The sequence below is a fragment of the Engystomops pustulosus genome, chromosome 3, assembly GCF_040894005.1.
Source record: "Engystomops pustulosus chromosome 3, aEngPut4.maternal, whole genome shotgun sequence".
Taxonomy (NCBI): Eukaryota; Metazoa; Chordata; class Amphibia; order Anura; family Leptodactylidae; genus Engystomops; species Engystomops pustulosus.
In genome coordinates, this window is record NC_092413.1 from 4400264 (window position 1) to 4422066 (window position 21803).

Below are 21803 nucleotides of genomic sequence, written 5' to 3' on the forward strand. Positions count from 1 at the left end.
TAGATAGAAGATATATGATAGATAAATGATTCGATAGAATCTGATATATAGATAGGAAATAGACAAATTATAGCAGCTACATAACTAGACAGACAGTGGACATATAGACACGAGATAGATGATAATCATCTTCAGCAATTCATCCAAGGGGTGTATAAAGGAGCACTATATCTGCCCACTAAAGTCCACATGCAGTGGGCCCCTTTAAGACAGGCGGCCCTGGGCAAGTGCCCAGTTTGCCGCCCTGACTACATGATTTGTAGGCAGAGAGTCATCACCGTGGCGGTACATGGGACTGCAGGCTGTGAGCGGGTAAGTGTCCGTGTGGTGGCGGGCGCCGCCTGGTGGTGAGAGGCGGAAGGGATTTGTACGAGCGGACGGCTGGGCGCAGAATGGAAGAGCGGATCCGCTAATATTGTGTACAGTGTGAATACCTGCGCTATTACTGATTATTATCTAGTGCTGCCCGCTCTCTTGTAGGCTCTGGCCCCAGTACACCAGAGCTGCTCCTTATGCTGCGGTAGCTCCTCCCCCCGGGGCGGTACCGCGCAGGCATTAGCTATCGCTTGTTCTTGCTGTGGGTGACACAGAGCTGCGAGAAGCCGCTGAAGTAACGCTGGGTCTGTCTCCTGATCGCTGGGATTGTTGTAGAGTTTAGCCGCACGTCCCCGGACACCCGCCGCCCGCACTGGGATTACTGCAAACATGGATTGAAACTTATTCTGGGCTGCAACTTTGTTTCCGCTTTGTTGTCGTTGTGTGGGATCTGTTACAGCTGCGGCTCCGGAGAGCAGGGTCTGGATTCATGGAATGACCCCGGCTCCCGGGCTCTGAAGATCTACTGTCACACCTGGGAGTGGGGGGTCCTCGGCTGCAGCACACTCTCGGGGGGCTCCTCTGCGGATGTTACTGGGAACCATGTACTTTCTGTTTTCTTGGATATACTGGGGCTTGCTGGTGTGTATCTACTCTGCCCAGGTAAGAGGGGCACTTCCATGGTGTGGGGGTCAGTGTGTGACAGCTCTTCTTTCCTCCCTCCTTGTGCCCCTGCTTTGTACCAGCTCAGCACATGTGATCATTCTCTGCTTGGGCACGTAGCACTTTCCATAAATATCCACAATACGTGGGACAGCTGGTCGCAGGTGATCCCTGCAGGCGCGTTTCTTGGTTTTTGTTTTTTGTGAATTGATATACGGTGTATTGTGTGAACTTGATGTGATGGTAGAGGGAGCGGGACCAGTCCTATATCATAGCCCTCTAGTCGCTGGCTCAGAACAATAAAGAAATGAGCCAGAACCGGCACACGTGGGCAGCATAATACAGCCCCATAAGTTACATGAAGTTCTGGCGGCAAGGTGCACATCCCCAAGGGCTCACTAGATGTCTGAGTGTCAGCTCCTGGGGGACAGCAGTGACAGTGGATGTGGTGGCGATACCACTGATAGTCTGTTACTATAGGTTGTATCTGTTATTCAGATCTAATATGTCGGTATTGATGAAGAAGCATCAGTGTCTGTAATCATGTACAATAAGTTACAGTCAGATACATATATATCCATGAGGATAGGGGGCCCGGCTCACCGTCTACCAGTAACACTGCTATGGGGCCATGTATCTCCCCAGAGCATTGTCATAGATACAGGGCTGGAGAAGTGAGCGGGCAGCGTGTGACTGGACTGTTAATGGGTCACTTAAGTTTCGCCCCCTGCTCGCTGGCTCCCCTTTTCATTCTGACGACAGATCAGGAGGCCGGGTTACCAGGCGGCTCATGCTGCACGTACACTTTTTTCCAAATGTAAACTAGCCTTGAGACAGACGAAAGGCCTTTAAATCTCTTTCATGTGACTGGGCCAGGCTCTCGCCTTCATCTGTGCGAGCACACTGCCAGCAATCCATGGCTAGGCCTCATTCTCAGCCTTGTGAGTTGGGAATGTCCTTGAATGTACAGGCTCCTCGCTCTGACAGATCACAAGGCTTTGCTCTTTTCTGTCCGTGCTCTGCTTGAGGTTTTGGGAAGGGTTCTTGGGCGCTCACATTCAGTTTTTACAAGTAAGCCCTAATTGTTTTTCCAAGCATTTACAGTTACAAAGCTCAACTAATGAGGAAGGAGAGATTGTGGCAAGACAGGCGGAGTGAGACGTTTTAACTGCTTCACTTCCTCGCCAAACCTTTGAGAAGCTCTTAGCGTCTTGTGCCATTCAGAAAAAAGAAGTAAAGCCTTTGTGCTGCGGGAGACCCATTATTGGTTCTTACTTTTGGTGCTGGATTCTCTTAGCACAATTTATATCCATAGCACTAGAGAAACCTATTCACATATATATCACACAAACTACCCCAGGAGCCCTTCATGCCTCAACCCCTAATAAGCTACTAAGTTCTGATCCCCGAAACACGAGCCGGCCTGACCTGCAGCTTCCATAGAGCAGACAAGGAAGGAATTAGACAATGACCTAGTCCAAGTATCTGCAAGGTCATGTTGTGCACTTCCCTCTCACTTCTTCCTTAGTGTTTGCTCTTGTGTGTTCAGCTCCCTTGTTTCTGACTAGCTGTGGAGGAGTCTGGGGAGACCCTGCCATCTACCACGTCTGCTTTTAAGAGAATCCAGCGCTGGTTTTCTCCAGAACTGTGCTATTGGCTGCTGTAAAGAGTCATTGTTCACAGCGATAGCTGGAAAATCTGGGCAGGATCCAAACCTCACTTTATAGAGAATAAATCTACGGGAAACGCGTGTTCAGGAGGTGTAACTGCTGTATTGTAGCTTCCAGCTCAGCTCTTGACATAAGCCCTCTATTACACTAGGGGAAAGTTTGCACACAGCTAAAGTGCTGAGGGAGAGTGGTAGCAGGGTCTGTACCCCACAGTGCAACCTACAGTAAAGTACAGGGGTTAGTGTGCCAAAGAGCCCATATCCGATTTCAGGGACTTTTAACTCCTTACACACCTCTGGAAGACTCAGATATTCCAGTAACATTGAAAGTACAAAAACTCTGATTAGCAAGTTGAGCGGAAAAAAAAAAGACATATTGTGTCATAGATAATAACAGCGTGACTCTGCTACATCTGCCCCGATACTGTGTTCGGTTTCCCGTACAGTTTGATTCACTTTCCTGTTACCACAGATGTTACTATTCAAGGTCACAGCAGGCGCTTATGTTATAACCCAGCAGTGGAGGAAGGTGAATGATGGCCGTGGAATTGAGTGCAGATTTATTTCTGAACCTCTCTATATTGTAGAAGTAAGGGAGTTACTTCATAGAAGTATTAGACGGTCTCCTCTTGTCGGGCAGTGCTGCTAATACCTGCTCGCTTTGTGTTTTGGTCTCTAGCCCGCCGTGTGCCCAGGAGTTTTGTGATGACTGTGCCAGCGAGTGGTCAGGTGCTATGTACATTGTTTGCGGGTGAAATGGCAGCCCGCTGTACAGAGCTGGAGCTCCTTCAAGTCTTAGCAAAGCCATGTCAGCAGTCCTCCAGCTTTACTGCAAGGGAAAAGGTCACCCAACATAGCAGGGGCCTGCGGCAGTGATCACGGCGCCTTTTGGAGGGGCGCACTGTTCCTGCCATGACTGGCACAGACCACAAGGACAGGCAGGACCTATAATCACTCTACAGGTTTAGTTCTGTCCTTGGAAAACACTTCTGCAGTGTTTGTGAGTGCTGATACCAGAATGGACCGGTGGACGGTACACAAGTGCTGGGTCTCTATGACGGTGGAGAGTTGACAACCTGGCTGGATAATTGGCTATTAGTTGTGATTATTGCTGTCATTCAAGGTCCTTCCTAATTCCATCCTCCATAGTGTGCACGGACCTCTGTAAAGGTTAGCGCCAAGGCCTTCTAGTTTTGTTATTATTTGCAGGCAGTGATTTCATTGGTCGCTTGGTGCGAGCCGCCGTGTCGAGTGGTAACCAGATCTCCGCTTCAGTATTCATCTCCGCATTTGGAAGCTTAGATGAGATTTGGTGTGAATATGCAGAAGAGGACCAGATGTGTTATCTGCTCCTTGTCCCTGCAATATGGAAATCAGAATCCTGCGCGGCCCTTGTGTGGTCACCGGGGCGGTGGCTCTCACTTATCTCCCGCCAGACTCGCTAGGTGTCATGTAATGTGCCGTACTGAGATGTGGAATTACTTTTATATTCTGAATAAAACTAAAAACAGCATTTTTGTGAGTCTGTACAGCAATACTGTGACGGCATCCGCAATGGGGATGCAGCCTTGTACAATAGCTCCTGCTCCATACATTGCATCCAGGGAGAATGTGACCTTATATAATAATGTTATATATAATGTACGCTGCTCCCTGGGGGCACAAACACTCAGTGAAGTTTACTTGTGTTGCTCAATGTTCCAACCTGTGTGTGCTGCTCCAGTTATTGGATCGTAGACTTTGGACCCATCAGAGCCAAGCCTGAAACATGTATGCAGCTCACAACACGCACGGTCGGCTCTGCTGCGCTGTTTGTTTTGCACTGACTGACCTTCAGATATGAGCAACATGGGAAGGCGCAGGGCTGGAGGGCGCAGGGCCTACTACTACCTCAATCTAGTGGAGGAGTCAGGCAGCTGCAACGTATGATCTGAAGCTACTGACCAACATACATGGTGTATATCCCTGACCACACAGTGTCGCCAGCCTGCAGGAAGCCGAAGCAAAAGCTAAGACACTGAAGGAAGTCATTGAGCATCTATTGCCCTCATGATAGTTTCCTATTGTTCTAGCTTAATGGTTTCCTGTGCTCCTGATTACATCTCCACTAGTCAAATACCCGAGGCCGCTGCGTAGCTACAGTGTGAATATGGCCGTATGTTGTATAATCCCTGATCCCAGAGCAGCAGGGATCACAAGGACAAGCCCAAAATCAAATAAAACCTCTGCTCCAAAGGCCATAGAAGAGCAAACAGAAGCTGGATGTAGGGTAAAAGCGGGAAGGATCCTCTACACTGGGTCACTAAACTTATCATAAAAATGCCCATAACCTAAAAATCCTTTAGTTTGCCCAGCTGTGGTTACACCCTTCAATAACATTGCCATGTATGGGGAGGATCCTGCTCTCTATGTAAATAGTGTGGAAGGCCGGCTACTATTCTCTGCTCTATACAGCCCCTGCCGCACTGCAACATAAAAACATATTAATAAAAAACACTATCTACAGGCTGTGACCCGCTCACATGGGCCTCATGGGACACTTATGGTCATATCTACACATGAGATCTAATGCTATTGTGACCATCCTGGGGAGGGATTGTCATTCTATCAGTTTTCCTTCATTTATTTCTGAGACTGGTGTGTGTTTTTTTTTTGTTTGTTTTTTTTTTTGGCTCTTTATTCATTAAAGTCCTTATTTGTAATTTCCGTTTCTGTTCCCTGCAGTTTTCTCGGGCGGCCCCCACACATGAAAAAGAGCGAAAACACACAGAAGGTAAGGAGCAGCGCCTTTGTTTTTATATCTGCCTCCTTCTAATTTAGGTGGGTCTGTCTGTCGGTTTTGCTAGTGTCGGTGAATTTGGTAAATTTCTGTTTGGTTCTGGATGACTGTGGTGACCTGAGAGAGATAATACATGTAACAGATTGGGCACCAAGTTCCATTTTCTAAGTGGATAATGTGCCACCATATTTGAGATGTGGTGAAGGTGCTTGTCTGGCATATTTCAGGTAGTAGCCTTCCTGGGAATTCACTATGACACCAGGGGTGGACTAGTTGTCCAGTGCAAGGGTGGCACACTGGACCTGTCTGCACCTTTCCTAGAACCTTGGACATGTTCCTTGCCATGAATGCAGGGATGTTCCTACCTCACATGGCTGGAATATACCTTTATGATTGGTCAACTGAGCTTGTTGGGGCTGAAGCTCTGGTAGCCATAGTGGGTAAGGGGGCAGCGAAGCAGAATTCAGTGCTCTGGCCCATATATTGTCAGGATCAGTCTTTCACAGCTGATCACATCATGGCATAACGTAGCACTACGCCATTGCTATCTGAGAATAACCCCTTCACACCCGGCTACACAAGTACAAGGATAGCTGCCGCGTCTCATTCAGCTTTCCTATTCTCCTCATCCAGACTGCGGGAGGTTGCAGATTAGTCAGCCGGTTTTATTTTAAGCTCCTGATACGTGGAGATCGTGCGGCAGGATGGGGGTGCACGTCCCAGCATTGTTACGTAGTCACGACTCGCTGTCACATGATTGCAGCAGCCGAGGGCTAAACACCCTTGAGTTTCATTATCATTTCCCTTGTCGACAGCAGACAGAGGTCAAGACTTCTTACCTTCTTATGGGTACAGCGCCTTTTATCATATCTTAATTGTTGTGGCAAAATTAAACAGAGATTTAGCAGAGCACGTACTGCATGCAGCTGCCCTCGGCACATGTGATAAAAGCAGGTTCTGAGCGGAGGACAAGTTTCCGTGATGGCAGCAGCTGAAGTTATCAGCTAAGGTTATCAACCCTCGCGCCAATGCTCCGAATAAGCTCAAACATGGTGTAACTGTGTGCTTCTCGCCTGCACGCGGGGCCACGGACATGCTCTGGGCCAATTAACCCCTGCAAAGAACGGACACCAGATCCCATAATCCACAACGTAAAGTGTAAAGTTGTCATATCCCCTGCAAGAAGCGTCGGCCATGTATCCCGTTTGCTGAGAACAGGATTTCCCTTCTTTCCCTGTTCAATGCTGTGAGCTGCGGGGTGAGTGCGCTATCTGCTAGTGCCACATGACGCTAATGGGGAGGGGGTTATTGTATCTTAAAGGCTCGTAAGGAAAAATTGAGATGCACATAATGGAACCTGAGTGGGGGTGGGGGCCCTTCTACAGTTTGTCTTAGGAGTGGTAGAAGAGGGGGAAGGGCCGATTCCCAGCAGCTGCTCCGGTGGTCTCTAGTCTTGGACCACTACTGGCAGAAAGGAGGGGGGTCTCTGGAAGTTAACTGAGGACTCCTGACAGACTCAGTGGAGTATGACGGCCCCAGAATCCTCATGTATTCCGGCCCCTGTACCGGCCAATGACCACGATGGAAGCAACTGAAATGATTTCTCTTTGTTGTAAGATGCTGCGGTTTCAGTGAATAGTCTTATGTCTTCATGTGACAGAACCCAAGGGAATAAATTGTTTAGTTTTGCAACAAGTGTTACGATTTTGCGATTGTGTCTGGTTAAGGGGGTGACAGCGTGTGGTCACAGGGGTGCAGCAGCTGGAAGTTCTTGGAGCTGCCACTAGTCCCTGGCCCGGGATGCCGGGGAGATTTTTAAGAGCTTTCATTTCTAATCCTAGAGGCCAATGAAACAATCGTCCTGGGATGCAGTAGCTGCAGCGGAATTTTTCCTGCTAATCTGGGCACCATGTGGCTCCACAGATCCTAACTGGGAGTCTTTGTCCACTTGTTGAGATATGGCGACTAATTAGCTCGCTCACACATAACAGAGCTCTGCGAGACGGGAATTAGAGCGCCTTCTGTTCAGTAAAGAAAATGAGAGTAAACCCTGTGTGTTGGAATATGGTGCATTATCTGTGATGTGCGGGGACTCTGTACAAGGTCATGGGCTGACAGTACATTGTCCAGAGCTATAGTTTCAATCCCATAGGTTACATCTGGAAGAAAGTGGAAAAAAAATAGATATTTTTGTCTTTGAAAGGTTTTAATAAAGATCTTTTGTCCTTGAACTTGCATTTCTATAGTGATATGGTCATCTACAGATTCCCCAGCAGACGGCCAACTTCAGGCCTCAGTCTGTGTGAATTAGGCCATATTCTAGTTGTGTGATGTGAGCATTTATAATGATATATCTTGTGTGTATATCGCTGACCACCATGTTTCTTTCTCCTCCCAGTGGTGCCATTTATAAACGTCTACGAGCGCAGTATGTGTAAAGTGCGGGAGACTTTGGTGGATATCTACCAGGAGTATCCAGATGAGGTGGAGTACATCTTCAAACCTTCTTGCTTACCCCTTATGAGGTGTGCGGGATGTTGCAGTGACGAAAATTTCGAGTGCGTACCCACGGAGTGGTACAATGTCACCATGCAGGTATGTGGCCCATTTCCCTGGCATGTTTTACAAGACATGGGGCTGCTGCACGTAATTCCATTTCAGCTTCTTATAAACTTTTACTGAGACACTTGGATTAACATTCTTGAGTAACTGGACATTGTTGCGTATCTGTACGTGAGCACCGGTGGCTGACATGCGATCTGTATAATGCCATATTATAAGATCCCCGGGCCTATTATCATGGTAGTGACACCTCCTCGCCTTCTTTCTTGTAGATCTTGAGGATGAAGCCTCACATGAGTCAGTTGTATGTGGAAAAGACCTTCCAGCAACACAGTCGCTGTGAATGCAGGTGAGACCCCAGAGACCACCATTCTCTATCAATCTTAGGGGGGGGGGGGGGAATAAATAAATAAAAAATTAAATTATATTTATTTATCTGCAGACAAAAGAAAGAAATTAAAGGCAAACAGGAAAAGTAAGTGACCCCTTTTCTATATATGATATTTGCACGTTTTACCCACCATTAGGAAGCATTTTGACCTATTGTTAACCCGTTTTGCAGCAATGTAAAGGTTAATATATCGAGCCAGAGGACTCCCCTGCTTAAGAGTAAATGGTGGGCTCTCAGGGGGTCCTGGCATTGATATGATGAGATGGTCAGCTTTAATGTGCAGTATATTGTCACTGATGCTCCTCGGTGGACAATACGTTGTGTACGTGAGATTATCCTCTCTGAATGACGCTCCCCTTCGTTCTTTGCTTCTCTAACTGTGCTGAGGTAGGAGGCTACATGGCGCCTAATACCTGGATAACCTTCTTGCTGGCTATCAGGGTACTCAACCTTTGCTGTGGTGATGGTTTATGAGTTCAGGACTTCTAACCTGCGAATGGAGCATGACCCAGATCAAGTGTGAGAAAATAGACAAAATCTTAGAGGGAAATAACTATTTTCTTTTGATTCTCTGTATCTCTATACACACTGCTTGTCAGCCTGTCCGCAATCACTATATAATGCCTAGAGGTTTCATACCCCAATCTTTGTGTGTCCAGGGGTATCATGACCCATCTGCCAGGCTCCATATATACTGAACTAAAACTGAGACCTGTGGCCCTCGGTTGCCTGAATGCCTCCTTTCATTCCAATCCATGTTTAGAAAAGAGGAGGTGGTGGGTAGAGAAGGAGGGGGTGGGACAGGAGCCCAGGGGGGATAAGGTGAGGCGTTTTCTGGGACTCTGTCAGGACCTGTCAGCTGGCAGTGGTGCAACTACAGCTTTTTTTTTTTTTTTTTCCTCTCCAAAAACCTGCTCCAGCTGCTGCACGCTCATTATGTTGCATGGTCCAGGAGATGTTAACCTGTTCATATCGGGAGATGGTGCCTCGCAGTCTGGACAGGGATTTATGTACTTGACAAAGTTATTGTCCGCACGGCAGAGCCGGAATGTTTCCCGTCTGGGGAGATGTGCAAAAGCCATTACGCTTTTTTTGTGGCCGCCAATTTGGATATCATTACTTTTACCAGTGCACAAGCCAATCATCGCTTGTTAGTAAAAGTTGTCTTTGCTTGCCAGTGACTGCTAATATATACGTACGTTTTTCCAGTTTTTAATCAGATTTACAATAATGTGTGCAGAGATTCAGAGATTGCTGTAAGCGCAGATGCACCAGTCCTCCTATATTGTGGTTGCTTTTCCAGTCATTTTCATGATGGGTTATCATTAGGGAAGACCAATCTGTATCAGATCAGCAGGGTGTCCCATTTTTGCCATCCTTGCTAATCAGCTGGTAGATTTGTTGTTGGATTTTCTACTTGCACCCTGTCAGCTGAGGTCGCTGTGCTGCGGGAGAGTATTACAGGTTTTACCTTCTCGGATGAAAACTCCGTCATCTACGGCTTGCAGGTGGATGACCAAGGTATAAATGGAAGAAGCTTCAGCACTCCACCATGTCCTCCCATGGATCCAGTATGGACGATTGATCAGAAGCCTCTGCTGTAATATTACCCCCAAGCAATATCCCTGCCATAGTGACTCTCTGAACGAGCAGCTACCTGCTGGAAGTGTCAGAGCAAGGCTGGAGGGCATATCCCATGTTGCTCTCCTGTAGAAAGGCCTCTTGGAGAGAGATGTTTTTCCTATTAAGCTTTCTATTAATATCCAGCCACGTGTGTGGGAAAGGTCACCTCTGCTGTCCATGCAGCCTCATAATGAGGCAGAAGGAGATAGCCGTGACCAAGATAACCGGCGAGCATTGCTCGAGACCTGCTCTCCTCATCGCCAAGTTTTGCAAGATGATAAAGCTGTCCTGTGCTGTCTATGAACTGAAGCCAGCTCCATGTTTGATGCCTTTCACAGCCCATAGCAAGCACCTGTGTGGCGTCTAGAGTAGATTAGGTGCGGTCACGCTGCCGCTATCCTGTTTGTGTATGAGGGCCTAGTCATGGTGAAGTCTGACGGGAAGCCACATTCCAGCCTAGTATGCAGGTACTCTATCTACATGAAAGAGAAGGGATCTGCCCCAAGCAAGCCAGTCCTCCTGACGCTAGGTCTCTATTCAGCGGTGGCTACAGAGATGTGGGTTTCATTAATTATTGCACTGGATCTTCACTTTGATCGCATTGTATTCCACAAGGTAGCAATACCCAAATATGTCTGAAGAGTGCAGAGAAGATGATAGAAACGCTCTGCAGGTGGCCCCGTCTTGGGGTGATGGATGCATCTTGGTGCCTCCTCGATGGGGAAACTTTTAAGTGTTTAGACTTCTTAAGTGTTTAGATCCAGGTTGATGTGATGATGTCATCATGTTTGTTACCCTTAATAGAATAGTATTAGTATTGAGCACATAAATCGGTCATATTTCATCCCCCGCCCCTGTGCCTCGTGCAATCCCAAACTTTATGACGGATGCCCCCAGCACAGGGTCTTCACTGTGCTCCACCTAAACTCATCTAGTAATGTTGAGTCACTGTGTAGCGTCCCTGCACTTGCCGTCCGTAATTTTGTACGAGTTTCTCTCGTTTTTTGCCCTTTCTCTCTGTCTCTCGCTCTTTGTTTATTTTTTTCTTCCAGAAAAGCAAAACGAGGGAAGGGCCATAAACGAAAGCGCAAGAAAATCCGGTACAAATCGCACCGCTTGTACGTTTGTATCGTGTGCTCACTAAAATCCCAACCATAAAATAAAAATCTGGCATCGTGTCACCTCATTCCATAACTTTAATCCCATTAATCTGCTCGTGTGGCTTGCGGATGGAGGTCGATAAAACTCGAGAATCTCCCACTTGTTTTGATTTAATTGGAGGCCTTGGTGGTGGCGGGGCACGATGAAAAGGGCATGTTATTCTGTCTTAATGTCATCATGAGACTTGCTTTCCCGGTAATGATCCTTCGGTCATGGCATTTCCCATGACCCCTACCACTCGCGCTGTATGGATTCCCTTCTTCATTATCTTGTCAGATCTCATGATAACATTGGGTCAGCTTGTCTTGTTGGGGATGACATTGCGGTGGCTTGTGGCAGCATTGGTGGTGGACAATAGCATCTTCCAGTTCCTTGACTTTTAGAGGCATGTGGGACCCTTATCTGAATCCAGCACAAAATATGATGACTTCTCGGACATAAAGTCATGACTTGCAGCTACTCTCCTGCCGAATATCTCTCTCTCAATTTTATCTGTGAAGTAACATGTGATGTATAATGCTGTCCAGAACCAGCGATGCAGTCACAATGCGCCCTCCGTGCCTCAGTGTGACCTGTGGGCCTTCGTTACTTGGTCTTGGAAAGCCGCAGTCTCTCTTTGAGCCAAAGTGAAAGTGTTGTCATTGTCGGAGACAGCTGGCTGTAGACGTGACATGTTTGTCAGGATCCCTTTAATTTTTATCCTGCCGACAGTCTGCAGTCTAAGGGACCTAAGTCTAAAAACATTATCCTATAGGTGAGAAATTATCATCTCCATTACAGGTAAAACCTCAGTGGGAGAGTCCGTGGTGGTGGCGTGTAGGCAACCCTCACAACGCCCTAGCATGGTTCGTACCACGTCACTTGTGTATATCTCGTCGCTGGACGTGATGGGTTTTGTGGTGTGAACAATGGCTTTCCCTAATATAAGATCATCATACATTGTGTACGCTTCACCTTGGGTCCTGAGTGAGACTGCCGTAATGAACGATTAGTACGGGCTCCAAAAATACGACCTTTTGGAGAAGAACTGAAATGGCTGAATTATTGGCCCCCGGGGAAAATTTGTGATTGTTCACTCGGTACAAAAAGTTCCTGAGTTCATGTGAAAACCTTTAGAGGGGTCGGGTGGAGGGAGGCATGACGTGAGCCATTTGTGTTCATCTCCTGGTGGTCTTCATGTGTCATACACTCACACGCATTTTGCTGTATGACGTTGGTGATGGTATATAGACAGGCAGTGTGCAACCTCTTCTTTTTCTGATACCAAACTTGTCTCTTCCCTCCTTTTGTTTGTACTCTAACCCTGACGTGCTGCATTTGGAAGGTAGAATAAACTAGAAATTCCCTCCTAACCCATGATCCTTGGTCTAATCGTAACTCTTCCACTATTGGCCTTTTACATTAATTGTGCAGCTTTACTCCTTCCAAATGCAGCTTCTGGCTTCCTAATGCTCTGCTGTCTGCTTTGTCTTGCCTCTTGACAAAGGACATAACACAATAAGGTACAGATAAGGACCCGACCACCTACCTATGTATTCCCAGAGTGGCCAGAAGAGGCATAAGCTAGCGGACAACCTGTTGGGTTGTGTTACTGTAAGCCCTGATGGCACCACTCTGACCTATGATACTAGACAGGGTGACCACCTTCTTCTGAGTGTTGAGAGTTCCTGCTTTTGTATCCATAATTTCAGCACATGCGCGGATGGGAGCTATAAAAGCAGGCAGGGCAGGTGGTCACCCCGGAGTGTTGCAGGGGATGGGTGGGATTGCTTGTAATGTGTTCAGGAGTATTGCATGTTGACATTTCTCTTGCTGTTGCGCTGTAGCTTAGAACTCTTTTTTTTCCTTTTGCTTTTTGCAGTCATTGTGAGCCTTGCACAGAGACAGAGAGGAGAAAACACTTGTTTGTCCAAGACCCCCAGACCTGTAAATGTTCCTGTAAAAACACAGACTCACGTTGCAAAACGAAGCAGCTTGAGTTAAACGAAAGGACTTGCAGGTTGGTTTACCGTACATGTGGGAAACAAATGCAAAGATAGAGCCGCTTCATCCTGCTTATTGCTGCCTGACGTTCTGCCTTCAGAGGACGGCCTGTGTTCTTCTGTATTTGTACTGTGTTTGCTTTCATACCTGTACAATAGCGATGCACATCAGTCATCCATCAGTCATCCCATAGCCGCCTGGTGTATCTGCAGGGAGGCTTACTACTGCTAATCTCCTGTAGCCCACACAGTCTACCCAGCGTCTACACGAACCAGAGCCTCCGAGGTGGATTTACCCAATGTATGTGACAGTCTGTTCTTTAGCTGACACTAGAGGAAAGCAGTACATACCATTCCAGAACAAGCTCCACTTCGTGTATGGCACAGCCTGAGTTTTTGTCTGCCCTTTGACAGAAGGGAAAGCCGAGTCCTTGAGTCTCCCTGCTATATATTGTCTAATAATACCAGCTGTACCCCTTGCGGCCTAGATGGGCAGTGTAAGGCGCCAGGTTCTTCAGTTATCAGCCATAGCTTTTACGTTTTGATAGAGATTGCCCAGAGAACCCAATTAGATCAGTTTGTTGTCTTTCACTAGGAGAGGTAAGAAGCCTAGAGCAGACCAAGCCGTATGCAGCCCCCTATTCTGCTGACCTCGCTCACTAACACGTGCCACCCCTTTGCAGCAAAGTAAGTCACCCCAAATAACACCTGTCTGTACCCTGAATGCTTTTCTATCTGTTGTGAGTCCTAGGATTAGGGTTACCTCGTATTTAGATGTGTCCGCTGTTCTCTTTACACTGGGACGGTATTCTAGGGCAGAGTGTACGCCCCCCAGCCTAGAGATGGTTAGCGCCCTATGGATCCATTACGGCCATGTAAAGATGTCAGCCAAGGTTAGAGTTGGACGTGAGATATTGGAGCTGGTTCCTGGAGATCTCTTCTTCTTTCTCCCACAGGCAGAGCCATATTCTTCTCATTTGGGATATTAAGAAGCCTTGTCATGGCAATGAATCCTTTCACGACATTAGTTTATGAAATACTGGCTACGTCTTGCGCCTTGTGTTTCCTCAGATGTGATTTATTCTTGTTGAGTCCCGTCCCCTGATGATTTCCAGACTAATGTAGGAGTGTAACAGTGTCCATGGTCCGTCGTGTGCTGGCATCACACACTCACTAGTAGACAGACCTCTCCATGTCGCCGTGTAGGCGTCGCTGCCCTCTCAAAAAGTCCTTTTTCAGTATTTTATGACATTTTATTTTAGTTTTGCTAAAAAAACTAAGTTGCTTTATCTTGTTTCTTTCCAATACTTCCAGATGTGAAAAACCACGGCGGTGAGATGAGGAGAAAGTCTCCTGAAAGAGACAAAATGGAGTGAATGAAATGAAGGATCGAAACTCGGCACAGCACTTTGGTTCTCATGCATTCCGTGTCCCTAAGGAGGGAAAGAAAAAGCTGTAATATTCAGTAACCGCCATTTCTCCTTCTCCTTATCAGAATTGATGCTGCTACACATCGAGAGCCAGAACAGCGGGGGTCATAACTTTTTTGGATTCTTATAAATATATTATTATAATAATTAAAAATAGTTATATAAATATATATATATATGTGTGTATATATATATATTGGGTTTTTCTTAACAAAATAGTAATTTACTGGACTTTGGTCGCCAACCTTTTTTCGTTTTTTAACTGACGTACGTGGGGGATAGCTACTCAGACGACGCTAACCTCTAATAATAACATTATTATTCTGGATCATAATCTGTCGTTGCTAAGTTTCTGCTAAACCAATACTTAACTAAAAAAAAAAATGCAAAAAAAAAAACACAGATCAAAGGTCAAAAAGAAACCCTGCTGAGATGTTCTGGAGTCCTACAGCTGCAAAACTCGATCCTTCACAAAACCTGCCCTGTGCCCTCTGCAGATGGACTCATTGAGGAAATGGAGACTAATCGGTGCCATAGGTTGGCCGAGAGACAACGTCATTGTATAACCTTGCCCATCGTGCACAGTTTCCACCCATGTTTGGCATCTAATGTCGACCGATGTGTGTATATGGACTTTAATTCCCATGGAGGTTTTTACCCTGTTGTGACCCGTTGGCTCCATTTTGTCGGGCATATGCTGAGCCAGTTCCAGTTTTATCTCTGAGGTCTTAATACAACACTACTTCAAGATCCCACAGAAGCAAGGATTGTCTGGACCAAAACCAAGGAGGTCATGAGAGGAATGGTTCCGGACCTGGCGGTAATCACTAGAATCCATTGGGATGAGCAAGCAATCGGCCAATGACGTGAACTCTTGTACATTGAGTTAATTACTCACCCCAGTGAGGAAGACTCACTCATAATGAGTGGAAATGACTATATTAAGAGTACGAATCGCTCAATGAGTGCAGCTTGCTGTTTAATGAATGAGACTTGTTTATGTTGAGTGAGACTGCCTTCCAGTGGGTGAACGGTTTCCCCCCCACCCAAATCATAGTACCAGGACTGGCTTAGCATGTCTGAGAATCTGAAGCGACCTGGTCCGAGCACCAACTATATCTCAACCTAACACCGTGAGTCCTGGAGTTGCAGCTGGTGGAATAGCTAGAATCTATAGATTGCGTTCACTGTAGCCTTGCCTATGTATCTCATGTATACAGATACACACACCTGTTCTAAGGTTCCACGTGCCTTGCAGTTTAGAAATGTCTGAGGCTTTTGCTCCTTCACCCCGCAATACCCTGTACTGTTGTCTGGTTTTAGGACTCTAGTGCCGATGAAAGATTAACTGATAAAACAATGACACAAATAAAGGGTTGATCCCTGCATGAGGGAGTTGGCTCCTTTGCTGCTAGACTGTGTTAGTACGAAATCCCTGCGTACACTGCAAAGTTGTCTGGGAAACCTTCTCACGTAGGAGGAAGGGGTGGCTGTCATACATTTACCGGTGTGGATGAACATGTGCGGTGGTCCATGTATTCCCCTTCGAAGCTTGTAAATGATTGTGTCCATTATGTACGAGAACACCCCATGAAGATCCAAAATGATCCCTCCCACTGCTGGGGGGGGGGGGGGGACCTTATTCTAGTGCCAAATTTAGATATGGAGCGACTAAGTGCCTTTTTGTAGGATCTAAAAAGCACATTGCAAGTCTACTGATGGCCCCAAACATGTGCAACATGGCGGATGAGGCCCCGGTCAGTGATAATATCTGCACCTCGTGTGAGCCTGAGGACCTGGAGTGTGTGTATGTGTATACATGGGGGCAGAGCAGCTCACCCTTACACTTATTTAATGTCCCTTTCTATGAAAAAAAGCTGATAAATGAATTGAGGCGAGAGCACGGGAGGGTTCAGTATTTCTTTTGTTATATTTAAAATAATTTATACAATTACAAATACATTAATTGTCCAATGTTTTACCCCTTCTTCTCTCTGGTGGTTTTCTTCTTTACAAGTCATTGCTACCATCGCTGGTGCAGGCGGTCAGTCAGCTCTGGGTGGGGAGGGGGTCTCTGGTATTGTACGTCTCCCACTGCCCATCACGCTTGCACTCATCTAATTGTTAGGTAAGCAGACAACTCTACTCCCTCATCTTTCCTCTAGAGCAGGGGGATAAGTAGCTCTCTGACTGTCTAGGAGGTAGGTTGCTGCCCTGGAACAGCTCAGGAGCCATCTACCTGCTGCCTTTGCTCTAGACGAAGGATAAAACCTTGTCTGCATCTCCCGCAAGCAGCTACCATGACAGATGCGTGTGTTATTCTATCTGCTTGTCGGTCAGACACGTCCCCATGACTGCAAACCAGCTCTCCCCAGCAGTAACGTCCCATTGGCAGTATTTATTGTATTTATTTGCTGTACTTTAATGTGACACACGGAGATCGGCGAAACGCGTCAGATGTAGCAAGCACCTGTCCGTCTTTCAGGGCGCCCTCATTATCAGCTAGTATTTGGTGTCTTGGCCCAGCCAGTTCTAGATGCAAGTATTTATTGTGTGGACTGTGTAAATCGGGGAAGCAGTGATTTAGGATTTTACTATTTTGCACATGTGAAACCCAACATATTCATGGGTTTTGTTGAGTCGCCTGTGCACAAAGCAAGCCTTGCCTTCCTGTGCTGCAGTGTGTCAGGTTATCTGAGTGAGATGATGGTGGGAGGAGGTGAGGCCGGTATCCCTGACCCCCTCCCCCATTCACCATCACAGCAGCGGCGCATACTGCATGGGGAGGCACAAGCTTCATGTCACCAGATGTTATATTGAATGATGACTTCTTACCCTTAGTCTTTCCACTGGAGGATGAACACTTGTGCTTACACATGGGGGTGTGTATTGTGTTGTCCCCTGCCCATCAACTCTAGAAGAACAGGACGATTCCCCAATCTTTTACATGGTGGTGTGCAGTGTAAAGCAGAGCGGTCACAGGCACCGGGGGCTGCGCATGGACAACTAGAGCCTTATGGTTTCCTTCTAGGGTTGACCTCGCTGCTTGAATCTTGGTCCATGTCTCCGACCCGCAAACCCACTAAGTCGATCTGTAGCGGCGAGACATGGACTGCGTTTCGAGCAGTGGATTTGTCCGTGTGAAATGACCCTTAATCACACTCGTGCTCCCTGTTTGCTGTCCATGCGGTGACAGCCGGTTGTCGCTGACCCTTTAAACTGAATGGGTCCATAAAATAAAGAGATGGAAGCCGCACAGAATAATTCCTGGCAGTGAATCCATAGTATTTGTCCCTCCAACCTATGTCCAGGTGGCTGGTCCACTCGAAAAGTGTCAAAGAGCAGACCCCTCCCCCCTAACTACAAGCTTTGTGTAGTCGTGTAGTCCACCACTTGTCCATCCGATCATCCACTATTGGCTTCCCCTGACCACCTCCCCCCGGACGTCCTCCACTGACCAGCGCCCGCTGTATACCTGCACCACGTAGCGCTGTCATCCGTATAAGCCATCACAATCCTAGACAACCAAGTCTCTACCACAAGGCCTGGGCCCAGGGGGATTATATGTATATCCAGCATTAAACACTACAGGTTCCCCGCTCCTTCTCCTTTATTCTTTTCTTTTTTTTTTTTTTTTTTTTTTTTTTTTTTTTTTTTGTAAATAAATTTCAAAAACACAAAAAGTTAATTCTGCCTAACATTTATTTTTTTTTTTTAATTGTAATATGTGTTTTATTTATTGGTGCTATCATTTGTATTGTTGTGAGAAGCAGTCATTAACACATCTTTCTTTGCAGATTAAATATTATGTAGAAACATATTTATTTTTTAAAAAGAAAGTATAAATATAATGTTAAAAATATCTGCGTTTGCTTCATTTTTCTTCCCTCGCCCCCGTCCCTGCCCTGGTACATACCGTCGGCCACACTGGTGGTCCCTGGCCTGCGTGCCCCCTCCTTATGTGTGGGGTCAGGCAGACATTATGGTTGTGTCCTCTAAACCTGGAGGGATCATGGGAAATATAATCATCACCTCATTATATCCGGGTTGTGTAGAAACCCTGCAGAGATCCAGGACTTACTGAGGGTGGGCCATCAGTTTGGTGGGGTCTAACGCTGCTACCACGACCGACTGGCTGCTTAGTCCTATGCAAGAGAATGATGCTGAGCTGCAATACCAAGCAGCACCACAATAAATGATATGGCGCCGTCCTTAGTAGGGAGGGATTAGGCATTTGTCTGTTCCTTTTATTCCATCTCTGGCTGCAGGGATAGAGCTCAGAAATCCATTGCACTACAGAATACAGGGGGGAGGCTCCTGCTGCAGCCAATCAACTCTGAGGATTGGGACATTTTGGGGACATAGACAAGATATTTATATACATTTCTTATCTGTAATACGAGACAAAATAGGGCGAAGGGGAAGAAAAACAAATCCAAGAATAGCTCATAAACAGACGGGTGCGTGCCCGATACCTCACCCCCACGACCTCGGGTCACCAGGTCCTTTTGACCCAGTCTCATACAGTACATTGAACTTGCTGAAGAGACCTCAGCACTTGTCCAAAATCCGGGAGATCCATGTCCAGCCCCGAGGTTTAGCAGCACATCCTCGGAGACCCCCATGGACCCCGGCAGCAGGAAACATCTGTTGTCAGAGAAATGTTATGACAAGCAGCGAGTTCTCGGGACGACTCAGGAGCTTTTCCCATAGTAAATCCTCGGGTCTCCCTGCACACATCACATGGAGGCTGCGCCTTCAACCCGCAGTGATTTACATAGCAGCAGCTGAGTGAATTCTGGGAGATACACACTGGGCTCATGTATCATTTGTTTGCAACTTTTTATGTATCTTTATGTATCTTGCCGTTATGATACATGTCTGTTTTTTATGTTGTGACTTTTAAGGTGCACAAATGGAACTAATCTTGGGGTCAGTTGTACTTTGTTGTTGCAAAACAAAGAAAACATCATTTAGGAAAACTGCAACAGCCCCACCCACAGGTTCATTTCTTAAGACCCTGTTAATAGTCGCAAAAATGGACCTTAAAAAGTCCCCAAAAACCTGCAAAGAGGAAAAACTGATCAAAATAAAGATACAGCACCCCCCCCCCCCCCCCCCCAATGTTAAAGCCGGAGTAGTTCCACATTGTGTCTGACCTGTGTATCTGCAGGAATGGTCCAGAGCACCAGAACGCAGAGGCCAAAACCCGAGTGTAATTCCTGCAGCGATTGCAGCCGCAGCAGACACCGCACTGCCGCATGGGCCGGAGTTCATCCTTTGTATTATGTAAGGGGGAATTTCACACCCGGAATCTGCAGCAGCGAAAGATTTGCTGCGTATTCTAAACCTGAATCATTTTACAGAAGGGAATGTGTATAACCCTGGTCACAACGCCGCTGATGTGAATTGCTGCAGCTTAGCCACCGGTGGTTGTGCAGCATCTTTCACAGTAAATAGCTGCAGCTTAGCCACCGGTGGTTGTGCAGCATCTTTCACAGTAAATAGCTGCAGCTTAGCCACCGGTGGTTGTGCAGCATCTTTCACAGTAAATAGCTGCAGCTTAGCCACCGGTGGTTGTGCAGCATCTTTCACAGTAAATAGCTGCAGCTTAGCCACCGGTGGTTGTGCAGCATCTTTCACAGTAAATAGCTGCAGCTTAGCCACTGGTGGTTGTGCAGCATCTTTCACAGTAAATAGCTGCAGCTTAGCCACCAGTGATTGTGCAGCATGTGTCTCACAGTACACTGATGCAGCATAGCCACCAGTGATTGTGCAGCCTGTGTCTCACAGTAAATTGCTGCAGCTTAGCCACCAGTGATTGTGCAGCATGTGTCTCACAGTAAATTGCTGCAGCTTAGCCACCAGTGATTGTGCAGCATGTGTCTCACAGTAAATTGCTGCAGCTTAGCCACCAGTGATTGTGCAGCATGTGTCTCACAGTAAATTGCTGCAGCTTAGCCACCAGTGATTGTGCAGCATGTGTCTTACAGTAAACTGCTGCAGCTTAGCCACCAGTGATTGTGCAGCATGTGTCTTACAGTAAACTGCTGCAGCTTAGCCACCAGTGATTGTGCAGCATGTGTCTTACAGTAAACTGCTGCAGCTTAGCCACCAGTGATTGTGCAGCATGTGTCTCACAGTAAATAGCTGCAGCTTAGCCACCAGTGATTGTGCAGCATGTGTCTCACAGTAAACTGATGCAGCTTAGACACCAGTGATTGTGCAGCATGTGTCTCACAGTAAACTGCTGCAGCTTAGCCACCAGTGATTGTGCAGCATGTGTCTCACAGTAAACTGATGCAGCTTAGCCACCAGTGATTGTGCAGCATGTGTCTCACAGTAAATTGCTGCAGCTTAGCCACCAGTGATTGTGCAGCATGTCTTACTGTAAATTGCTGCAGCTTTGCCACTGGTGATTGTGCAGTGTGTTTTCCACAGTAGATCGCTGCAGCTTAGCCACCGGTGATTGTGCAGCATCTTTCACAGTAAATCACTGCAGCTTAGCCACCGGTGGTTGTGCAGCCGACCTCCGGTTATGGTGTCGGTAACTTACCTCTTCCTGTGAACCTGCTGCACCCCATATTCAGTCCTATACGTCATGTCTGGCTGTAAGAGACGGTCATGGTCAGAATACAGGAGAGAGGACGGGAAGCGCCACATTCCAGGGGCACAGACGCTGACATTCTAGATGGGTCCAGATAAGCGTCACGGCTCACAGCGTCTTGTATTGTACGGATACAGTCTGACAGAAAGTAACAATGTCTGATCATAAGGCAGCAAACAGCAAACAATGCAGGAATACTCACCCACTGTAGTCAGTGTATAGTAGTAGTAGTAGCAGCCCCCCTATAGTCAGTGTATAATAGCAGTAGTAGCCCCCCTATAGTCAGTGTATAATAGCAGTAGTAGCGGCCCCCCTATAGTCAGTGCATAGTAGTAGTAGTAGCCCCCCTATAGTCAGTGCATAGTAGTAGTAGTAGCAGCCCCCCTATAGTCAGTGCATAGTAGTAGTAGTAGCGGCCCCCCTATAGTCAGTGCATAGTAGTAGTAGTAGCGGCCCCCCTATAGTCAGTGCATAGTAGTAGTAGTAGCAGCCCCCCTATAGTCAGTGCATAGTAGTAGTAGTAGCAGCCCCCTTATAGTCAGTGCATAGTAGTAGTAGTAGCAGCCCCCCTATAGTCAGTGCATAGTAGTAGTAGTAGCGGCCCCCCTATAGTCAGTGCAT

General features: G+C 46.9%; 1 protein-coding gene across 6 annotated transcripts; it reads left to right on the plus strand.

Moving 5' to 3' along the window:
* Positions 1 to 536: 536 nt before the first annotated feature.
* On the plus strand, positions 537 to 18228 carry VEGFA (vascular endothelial growth factor A). Of its 6 annotated transcripts, none has more exons than XM_072139793.1 (9): positions 537 to 978; positions 5372 to 5420; positions 7825 to 8021; positions 8261 to 8337; positions 8431 to 8463; positions 11055 to 11102; positions 13025 to 13162; positions 13741 to 13832; positions 14460 to 18228. In XM_072139793.1, the coding sequence occupies exons 1-8, from the start codon at positions 904 to 906 to the stop codon at positions 13793 to 13795; spliced, it is 672 nt and encodes a 223-aa protein (XP_071995894.1). In that variant the 5' UTR covers positions 537 to 903; the 3' UTR covers positions 13796 to 13832; positions 14460 to 18228. The 6 variants fall into 6 exon arrangements, with proteins under 6 accessions (XP_071995894.1, XP_071995893.1, XP_071995897.1 ...); XM_072139792.1 differs by having other exon boundaries at positions 540 to 978; positions 11055 to 11120; XM_072139796.1 differs by lacking the exon at positions 11055 to 11102 and having other exon boundaries at positions 544 to 978.
* Positions 18229 to 21803: the final 3575 nt, after the last annotated feature.